The sequence below is a fragment of the Achroia grisella genome, unplaced genomic scaffold (assembly GCF_030625045.1).
Source record: "Achroia grisella isolate CSIRO2021 unplaced genomic scaffold, CSIRO_AGI_Agris_v1 utg5850, whole genome shotgun sequence".
Taxonomy (NCBI): domain Eukaryota; kingdom Metazoa; phylum Arthropoda; class Insecta; order Lepidoptera; family Pyralidae; genus Achroia; species Achroia grisella.
In genome coordinates this window covers 53,820-63,746 of record NW_026712951.1, presented here as the reverse complement: position 1 = coordinate 63,746, position 9,927 = coordinate 53,820, and the positions used below count along the sequence as shown (strand labels likewise).

The 9,927-nt window shown below is 37.4% G+C and overlaps 2 protein-coding genes across 2 annotated transcripts; both read right to left on the bottom strand.

The window, feature by feature from the left end:
- Positions 1 to 4,374: 4,374 nt before the first annotated feature.
- Positions 4,375 to 6,551, bottom strand: LOC131848752 (trypsin, alkaline C-like). Its single transcript, XM_059198686.1, has 2 exons — positions 5,699 to 6,551; positions 4,375 to 4,648 (listed from the first exon to the last, which is right to left on the bottom strand). The coding sequence occupies exons 1-2, from the start codon at positions 6,544 to 6,546 to the stop codon at positions 4,375 to 4,377; spliced, it is 1,122 nt and encodes a 373-aa protein (XP_059054669.1). The 5' UTR covers positions 6,547 to 6,551.
- A 375-nt stretch (positions 6,552 to 6,926) lies between these two features.
- On the bottom strand, positions 6,927 to 8,780 carry LOC131848751 (U11/U12 small nuclear ribonucleoprotein 35 kDa protein-like). Its single transcript, XM_059198685.1, has 3 exons — positions 8,687 to 8,780; positions 7,895 to 8,025; positions 6,927 to 7,244 (listed from the first exon to the last, which is right to left on the bottom strand). The coding sequence occupies exons 1-3, from the start codon at positions 8,760 to 8,762 to the stop codon at positions 6,927 to 6,929; spliced, it is 525 nt and encodes a 174-aa protein (XP_059054668.1). The 5' UTR covers positions 8,763 to 8,780.
- Between the last annotated feature and the right edge of the window lie 1,147 nt (positions 8,781 to 9,927).

Below are 9,927 nucleotides of genomic sequence, written 5' to 3'. Positions count from 1 at the left end.
TGTGACGTCACGTATATTGCGTCGCAAAACTAATATATAATCGAGAATTTTTTTTGTAAATCAATTGATATTATAATAATGTATTATGGGTATGATTATATGAGACAATAGTCACTATAATTTAAGGATTCCACAACGTATAACTTTTTGCATTTTGCGTCAATTCACGATTCTTTTTTTATTGTATTGATATTACCGAGATATTTAGTCCTTAGTAATGGCAACACATGTAAAGTATCACGGGCGCCACAACTTTATTTAGCGTCTGTGGTCGTCTGTTCAGGTAATCCATAAAAAAAAAGGTATATAAATTTTCCGAAACCGGTTGTATGTAATTATGAAAAAAAAATTAACTAGAAAGTGGAAGAAAGATGACCCTTTTGGGGATGGTTTTCATTTAACAATTGATTTTTACAAATATCTTTATTCGTCTTTATAGATACATCATAGATAGGTCATCTAAAGTTATTATAAGAAACATATAGCATAGTATCTCTATGTGTTACTCCAAGAGCACACATATATGTCAGAAAAATTGTTAAAAAATTATATATGTCCCCAATGTATTCAGAAAATAATGAAAAACATGTTTTTTTTAACTTAGAGATTTTTCACATTTCCATGGAACCTATAATGCAACCAATAAAAAAGGCATCATTGAAATTAGAGCACACTGCAAAAAATTGTACTGACTTATGTATCTGGACGACGTCTGTAAGAACTTCTCTGAACCCTGGATTCCTCTGAAGCAACTCCTTCAAGAGACGCGACCGTCACGCACGGGAGCTCGTCCACGATGCATTGTAACTGACGTTATGAATAATTATTTATTAATTATATTACCATTTTTGTTTTAAATCTGTCAAACTTATTGGATTGTTGTAATAATTTGAGAAACATTTTTAAATGACTCAATGGATTAGTCGAATAAATTTACATATATTTTATTTATATAATAATTATGTGGCAATTTTCAATTTATTTTACAATTAGTTAATTTGCTTTATCTTCCTAATGATCGGTGTCAATTGTAATGAATGAATTTCGGAATTAAATATGAATTTTAATATACAAATTTGTATCACGTACAGTTGGCGTCAGGTTTCCTTCGCTTTATTTGGGTGCAATAGAACTCTCTGTCGCTACTTGTAGAGAAATAAACTATTTTCGATTTCCACAGATCTATATTATATTATTGTAGCATTACTTATCCTTTTTTGTCCAATGTTGTGTATATTAAGCTGTATGTACAGATAGTAATGTATGTATCCAGATATATGTAGGTATATAGGAAGGACAGGTTGTATAATATATTAAATGCCTTAGTAAAGTAACTGGGTCGGCGGAGGTTGTGCGGCGCGGTCTATTTGTATATTTGAAGCGACGGCGACGGCCGGCTCGCCCCACTTGCATGTATTCGGAATTGTATTATAATAACATTCAAATTCATGGAAGATATTTAAATAAACTGTTTATGTTAATGCTTATCGTATTGCGTATTATTTCTACCAATATACCCAAAAAAAATTATTTTTCAAAAAGACGATGTTCAGTCGATTGAATTAAACAATAAGGAGATGAGATTGTAATGTGGACAGTGGACCACATTACTACCAATAATGGTCAGGTTGACTCTATGGTAACAAATTCCTGGTGAATTTGTCACGATGGGCTAACTAATCTAATTGCCCGCCAGCGTATACTGTTAAGCAAGCGGGTGCACTGTTCCGTTATCTAAATATAACTCAAAGGTGACTGACTGACATAGTTAGTTAGTATTTTTATATATTTGCATCTGTATATATATGTATTATTTTTATGTATCTATTTGTTATAATTTTTGTTTTTTTTTTTCTTTCAATTAATTATTAAAGTGCACCGCCTTATTATCTCTGATCAACGCGACTGTTGACTGGTAGAGAATGCCATCAGGCATTAAGTCCGCCATGTATACATTTTCGTGTGCAAAAGAATAAATAAATAAATAAATAAATAGTGATCTATCTACGTACAGCCCAAACCACTGAACGGATAGGGCTGAAATTTGGCATGCAGGTAGATGTTATGACGTAGGCATCCGTTAAGAAAGGATTTTGATCAATTCTACCCCCAAGGTGATAAAATATGGGATGAAAGTTTGTATGAAACTTCGTCAATTTTAAACCGATCGGGCTGAGACTTTGCATACATAAAGCTAGTATGACGCAGGCATCCCCTAAGAAAGGATTTTGATAAATTCCACCCCTAAGAGGATAAATTAACGCGAGCGAAGCCGCGGGCATTGGCGGTCATTCATATAAGAATTAAAACTATTACTGAAAGTAATTTACTGAGTTCTTCGTGGTCAATATAACTTCAGAATTATATGTGCAATAAACTGCCAGAATATGGAATATGCCAACTGCGTTGTATGATACATTTGAAAAGAAAGAAAGAGCGTAAGATGTCCAAATTGTAAAAATTATGAATAACTAAATTGTACAAGTAAGAACTTAAAATTAAAAACCTTAAAAATATAATATAATAACTAAAATATATTATCAAAAGGAGTCCCTTTAGGCAAGGTTCCGAAGATACTGGCAGCGTTCCCTCTTTGAATGGCTAGACTAATTCTTTGTCCGAGGTAGCTGCCAGCTCTTCGGTCTTCTGTGATGTCGATTAATCAATATAATCTTGTAGAAGGAGATTTATTTTTGTGACGATAAACGTGTAAGCTTCTAATTGGACCTCTAAAATATGTTTATAATTATAAAAACGTAGATAGAAGGACTTTATTGACTTATAATATAATAATAGAGATACGGTCTTCGATTCCATAATAAGAATGAACATACTCCATAATTAAGCCTGCTTATTTTGTGTGTATGAATATACACACAAACTCGTTCTCTACTTGTATATCGGGTGCTAATGACCTCACATATAGTGTATATTAAAGAAAAACAATAATATATATACGAAACTTTATTTGAAAACCACAAAAACGCATCGTTATTTAGACGTAGTCATTAGTAGCGAGATCCTGCGCGGCCACGAACTGCAGGACGGCAACAGTAATGGTGGCCACCACGAACAGCGCCATTAGCAACGAGCACACCAACACCGCCTTGTTCATTTAACATCAGCTGTACATCCACCTTCGCAGCATATTCCCGTTTGATTTTCAGCTTTGGCATGTCAAATATAGACATATGGCAACACCGCCAATTTTGACAGAAAGTAGGTTCCCGCGAAAAGGCCGGTGACAAAAAATTATGTTGGTCATTAACTATAATATTATAAGAATCGCTAATTATTATGTATCATTTATAAATATATATTGAACGGAACTGCGAGTTTTTCCGTCCGGCAGACGATTAGACGACTCCAAATGCACGACCTCAACCCAAAGGTTGAATGGACAAGGGCCTTCACGTCGAAAGGACTGACGCATGCCCTTACTCCAAAGACAAAGTAATTTATGATTTATTTTATAGTTTTTAATGTTTTTAGTATTATTTTTTTATTTATTATATCTCTGAATGTCTAATGGAGATTGTAGGTTCCGTTTATTCTTTTATTTCAATATCTTGTCATTTGATAGAATCCTTTTTCATACACTAATACTCAAATGATATTGTTCGCGCCATTTTTATTCTAGCATTTGACGGGTATGGCACTTTCTTTTCTCTATATCCTATTCTTTTCCGCACATTGCGCGTGGAATTTAAAGAAAGGGACGGCAATATGAATGCTGCGCACGAGTGACCGAGGTTTGCCGAAGTCGCACTATCGTGCTTCCGTTGCTAGGAATAATTATGGTGACATTTCGTCCGACGATCCTAAAACTGTAATACAAGAAAATATTGCTTGTGTGTGCTTGAGGTAGTAATTACTTAGTGTCCATTCAGCGAGTCTACAGGTGTCCATGATTCCAGCGCTACGATCGTAAGTACGTGTTGTGCTTTCCTTACTTCTACCCGAAGTCCTTTACTTTACGAGGCAAGGATTGCGTAGTAGTCCTTCCCTACTCTACATAAGTCGGGTAACCCACTTTATGAACCAGCATTCCATACAGTTCACTTAACCTACAACAGATGTTCATCGTCGTTCCAGTTTTACTGAACTGTGTGGTAGAGTGAAAATACCAGAAATCTATGCGTATGAGAGAATCCCCCCCCTGGATCCGCCGTTGAACTCACTCCATACTAACACAGATCCTCACGCCCATAGTGTTTTATCGTAGTATAATAAGTAGAAAATTATAAGTATTGTTTAAAAATAAAACCATTTTAATTTAATATAATTAAATATGCTTCCTTATTAACATGTAATCATAAAATGGATACATAAGTTTCGTTAATTTCGTTTGTGAGCACACCCGGGGGGGGGCCACTAATCGGGACCGACGACAGCCTGGAGCCAGTCCCCTAGTAGCGGCAGGTTGACGTACCGTGCGGGGGGGCAGGCGGCGCGGCAGCGGGGGGCGGCGGGCAGCAGCGCCAGCAGGCGCGCCCCCCGCAGCAGAGGCGCGCCCGCGCACCGCCCGCACGGGGGCCGCCCCGCGCACACCTCGCGGCCGCCACCCCGCACCGAGCATCGCCGCGACGGCAGCACCGCCACCTCCACCCTGCGCAGCCCGCGCCCCTGCTGGCTCTCATTACTTCTCCTGTAATCGTATACTACGATCTTATACACGAGGCAGATATATAAAAATCTAGGGCCAACCAAAACAAGAAAACAAATTAAGGTCAGTTTTGTTAATAAATGATAATGGAATGTTCTAGTAGCCAGCGCTAACGGTATACGCTGGCGGGGCACTAGTCCACATCACTAACAAATACCTGCCCCCCAATATCCCAAGATCCATTAAGCAGCGAAATTGTCTTCCGCAATATAACACCTAATTTTAATAAAATATGTACTTTTTTTTAATATTGGATATCTCTAGATCAAGCATGCTATGATTAAATCTTTCTTACATAATATTTATCTTAATCTAATTTAATTACTTGACACCGGTAGGAGTCGATTGGAGATATAAATAATATCTTGCCATTCATACTGGGACACAGCTTGGCACACAACCTGGCAGTAGTGCAAGATGATAAGATGAGCATGAGGTTAGGTTACTTTGCCCATTATGATTAATTTACCAGTAATTAACCACGATGATTTCCAAGGGAAGCTGTGTGGAAGTGGACCTAAAATGGTACATTGCTAGCAATGGAGTCACTAATATTTGTGAGTATGTTTGATACTCTTTCTTGATAAAACTTTACAGTAATATAGCTTACATCAAAATAACATATCTTATATACAAAATTCTCGTGTCACAGTTTTCGTTCCCATACTCCTCCGAAACGGCTTGACCGATTCTCATGAAATTTTGTGAGCGTATTGAGTAGGTCTGAGAATCGGCCAACATCTATTTTTCATCCCCCTAAATGTTAGGGGTAGTCCTCCCCTAAATTTTTATTTATTTATTAGAAAAATTCTTAGTTTCTATTTTCTTATGATACAACATACAATCCTAAATTTTCATTCCTTCCTTCCTTCTATCATCAACCCCTATTTTTTATAGCGTTATTAATTATATGGCAAAACAACGTTTGCCGGGACAGCTAGTAGGCTATAAATATCACGCGAAAACCGCGGGCACGGCTAGCAATTTTTCTATTTAAGAATCATATAAGAAAACAGAGTATACAGTCCTCACCTATATTTCCCATATCCAAGAAGCACGAGCTTCTCTCCAAGAGTGATTGTATAATAATCCAACAATGTGGACAGAGCAAGACCTGTGTCGCCTTCGTTGATGAGACGGTCTTCGCTCTTAAGAGCTGCTACATCATAACTCATGTTAGCCCCCTGGTACCAAGGGTGAATTCTAACGTCGTTCACTATGTGTGCTCTTCCTTGCTTCACCTCTCCGTAACCTTCCATCATCACAAATGAGTTTAATGAATCCACTTCCTCTATTGCTTCTATGCAGCTGGCTGCAGTCAACACCCAGTACTCTGTGATGATAGTTAGCATACACCCAAATGTTATATATTGGGATCTGATCTTTACTAACGCCAAAATATATTGCTTTTCCTGGACAGCCTCCTTTCCATTTGATAAATCTGATCCATCATCACTGGAATTGGATGAGGCAGATGTAGAAACCCCTTCTACTGGCAGTTCAGAATATACAGAAGATATTGTAGCATCCGGTTTCAGAGTATGTTCAATAAGGATTTTAGTTTCTTGCAACAGATCTTGTTCATAATAATTGGTAACCGGCGCAGTTTTATGTGATTGGTTCCAGGTGCACTTTACATGAGGTGGTACAGTTTTAAAACTAAATTTGCTAATTGTATTTGGGGTTGCTTCATCAGCTTTTGATGTAGCAGTGATTATAAAACTGTCTTTTTCAGAACAGACTAAAAAGTGAAGTATCAAAAATATTAGAAATGCTGTCAGTACCATGAGGAGTACAGCTTCTAAAATGGACAGAAATACTTCAGTGAGTGTGAATGACCTGCACCAGCCCCTGATTCGTCTGCAACACTCATTGCACATTATCTTACTGAATTAACCATTATAGAAAGTTATTACATTCAGACATTGACACACCATGGCCCAGGTGATTATATTATATACCTTTTTGGAGTTCAACATTTAATTTGTTCCTATAAATTTTTTATCTTGAGAAGAATATAGCCTTGAATTATAGATTGTCTTCTTCCTGTATAGAATTGAACAGGAAATAAATGAGGTGGCATCAGACCACCTCATTAAACATTACTGAAACATCAAAATCAGTACCAAACTGGATGAAATATGCCAGAATAAGAGACGGAAGAGGTTTTTGTATACAGACAAACACGGGACAGGATAGGGTACTCTTAGGAATACATGAATTATTCTGTTTAGTAAATAAACACTGAGTATGTTTAACTTTATGTAATAATTAATGGTTTCTTAAAAGGTCTTTTTCTGCAACCAAATCTGAGTTGTCCTGATTCTTTCTGTCCACCAAATCCACCCCCAAATCGACGCGGCCGCCACCCATCCAGTCTCCTCTCTGCTTCTCGCTCTACTATAATTTCAGTACCATCAATGTACTCCTTATGCATGTCTCTGTAAGCTTTCTCCATGTCGCTATAACTCTCGTACTCCACAAAAGCATATTGTTTGGATTTGCCTGTCACTATATCCTTGACCAAGCGACAATGGACAATCCTGCCAAACTTTGAGAATTCTGATTGTATTGTATCCTGTAAAACAAATTCACAGATTAAATAAGAATAAATAAAAATGCCTGGACAATTAACAGTGCCATCTAGTCCCACAGTAAGCAGAGCTTGTGTTATAATAATAATAATAATATTTCAGGACAATTTACACAGCGCCATCTAGTCCCAAGCTAAACAGAGCTTGTGTTATGGGTACTAGACAACTGATAGAAATACATGGATACATTTTTTTTGTAAATACATACATATTATACATAGAAAACACCCAGAACGATACAAACAATCATACTCATGAATACAAAATGTTTGTATTGAGCGAGGAATCGAACCCACAATCATCAGATAGTAAACCACTGGACCACCGAGGCTGCTGTTATGGGTTGTAGTACCCAACTCAACTGATGTAGATTATAATACTAAAATACTTATATTTAGACATATATTTTTTTGTAAATACATACACCATATATATAGAAAACCACCAGAACAATACAAATAATACATACTCATGGATACAAATTTTTACACTGTAAGGAATCAAACCCACAACTATCAGAAGTAGAGGTGTAATAAACTCCAAGATCACCAATGCCATTAGATAAGAATCAATAAAGAGTACATAACTATACTATGGCCCTAGCATACAGTAACTATAAGCCTAACACTTGTACCTGTGTAGTTCTTGGGTTGAGTCTAGCAATGAACAGGGTCCGCTGTGGATCCCCCTTCACCAGCTTATTGGGTGCATACTCTGAGCACAGCGCTCTCACCACGCCACGGTCGTGGGGCTCAGTATCTGTGCCTATAATGGAAACAAAAATGTAGCAGTAGTGATACAACGTAAACCAATCCTCGGAATGGTGAGGTTGCTCCGTGAAGCCTGTGAAGACCCCAGGAGACTTCTGCGCTTTTGAGAGGAGCTTCGCTGGCTACTCTAGTAGTCTCGGCTCTACAAAGATGAGAGGCTGGTTGCAGAATATAAAGTCCAATTTACATTACAATACATATAACTAAAGTACAACACATACAATACATATAATCGTGCAATAAAAGCAAATAACTATTACAAACTTGTAAAGGAATTAACTAAAAACAGCTATGGCTAATTGATATCCAGTTCAAGTGAGTAAGAGAAGACAGCAGAATGTCTCTACACTCTTCTGAAAGAACTTGCCCAGTCCAGGACTACAGTAAGTTCTATATTTGAAGGTGTATTTAAAGCTGCGCTAGCAGACTCCCGGGATCTGCTCAGATTTTCCCTCTCTCCCACACGATGGACCCGGGACCCACACAGTTTGTCCATGGAATGCTAAGATTGTTTCTTTCTGTGGTTCTAATGTTCTGTTAGGGGCAACAGGTGTTGCATCTTGATAACATACCGTTTTTGTGGTATGAAGGGCAGAGCCCTCTTTGTGTGATGAATATTATTTCGAAATATTAATAAATATTATACAGGTACATACCGTCGATAGAGGCTATTTTAACAGGATCGTAGTCCGTGGCATATTTTTTGAAAATATTTTTTTCCGGAGTCATCATTACACTTTGTTGGCCTCTCGAATGATATCAAATGTGATGACAGATAACCGAGGAATTACTTACTGTCCCTCTGAGGAATACTCACAAGAAAATATATTAAACAATTTAACTGGATTTAACAAGTTAAAGTAAAAATAGTATTATGCTTCAATTTGCCAGAATTTTTATATATAAATGATTTAAAAGATGTTTGAATAATTTTTTACATAATTATCAATTTATTTCTTAATTCTTTATTTTTAAATTATAAACAAAAGTTAGTAAATTATTCTGAATCAGTTTTACGAAATCGCGACTATAATAGTTATAATAGAGCGCACCCAAATACGAACTGTGCGAATTAGTTCGCAGATCTTCCGCTCTTTTGTTCGTTTTATAAAATACTCGAGAGGTCTTGCTAAATCAGACTAAAACATGAAATGTGCTGGAAAAAAAATCGTAATTGTGATCCAAAAAAACGTAGTATACTTGAGTTCTAAAATATAGTATTTAAAAAACAAACATTTATTCCATCTATAGGCGTTATATTTTTAGGCGATTAATATTGAACTAGTATATTGGCCTTCTTTGACTATAGTTTGGAGGGTTTAGAGTAAACCAGTTCACAAAAGAGTTGCGAACTAATTTCAGCGCTCCTTGTCGCGAATTACATACACAAGACTACGAGTGTCATTGGCAATAGAAAATTAATGATCAGAGTTACTACATATGTTCAAATAAAAAGTGTGGGAGAAAGGCCTAATTATTTATTGACCATCATCATCGCAGCCCGGAAGATGTCCACTGCTGAACATAGGCCTCCCCAAAGATGTCCACGACGATCGGTTCTCCTTGAATGCCTTCCAGCGATCTTGACCAGATCGTCGGTCCACCTTGCTGGAGGCCTTCCCACGCTGCGTCTTCCGGTCCGTGGTCGCCACTCGAGGACTTTACTGCCATCTGTCCTACGAGCTATGTGCCCTGCCCATTGCCATTTCAGAGTCGCAATTCTTCGGGCTATGTCGGTCACTCTGGTTCTTCAGCGGATCTTCTCATTTCTGATTCGATCACGCAAAGTAACTGCGAGCATAGCCCACTGAGTGACTCATGAACAATCATGAGACCCATAGTTAGCGACCACGTCTCTGTGCCGTAAGTCATCACTGGCAACACACATTGGTTTACG

Excerpts from the sequence above, each read along its gene's own strand:
- LOC131848751 (XM_059198685.1), bottom strand. The coding sequence starts at position 8,762 with ATGATGACTCCGGAAAAAAATATTTTCAAAAAATATGCCACGGACTAC. Across the intron at positions 8,026-8,686 it reads TAAAATAGCCTCTATCGACG|GCACAGATACTGAGCCCCAC; the intron begins GTATGTACCTGT and ends TTTCCATTATAG. Across the intron at positions 7,245-7,894 it reads TCAACCCAAGAACTACACAG|GATACAATACAATCAGAATT; the intron begins GTACAAGTGTTA and ends TTTGTTTTACAG.
- LOC131848752 (XM_059198686.1), bottom strand. The coding sequence starts at position 6,546 with ATGTGCAATGAGTGTTGCAGACGAATCAGGGGCTGGTGCAGGTCATTC. Across the intron at positions 4,649-5,698 it reads CTTGGATATGGGAAATATAG|GAGAAGTAATGAGAGCCAGC; the intron begins GTGAGGACTGTA and ends ATACGATTACAG.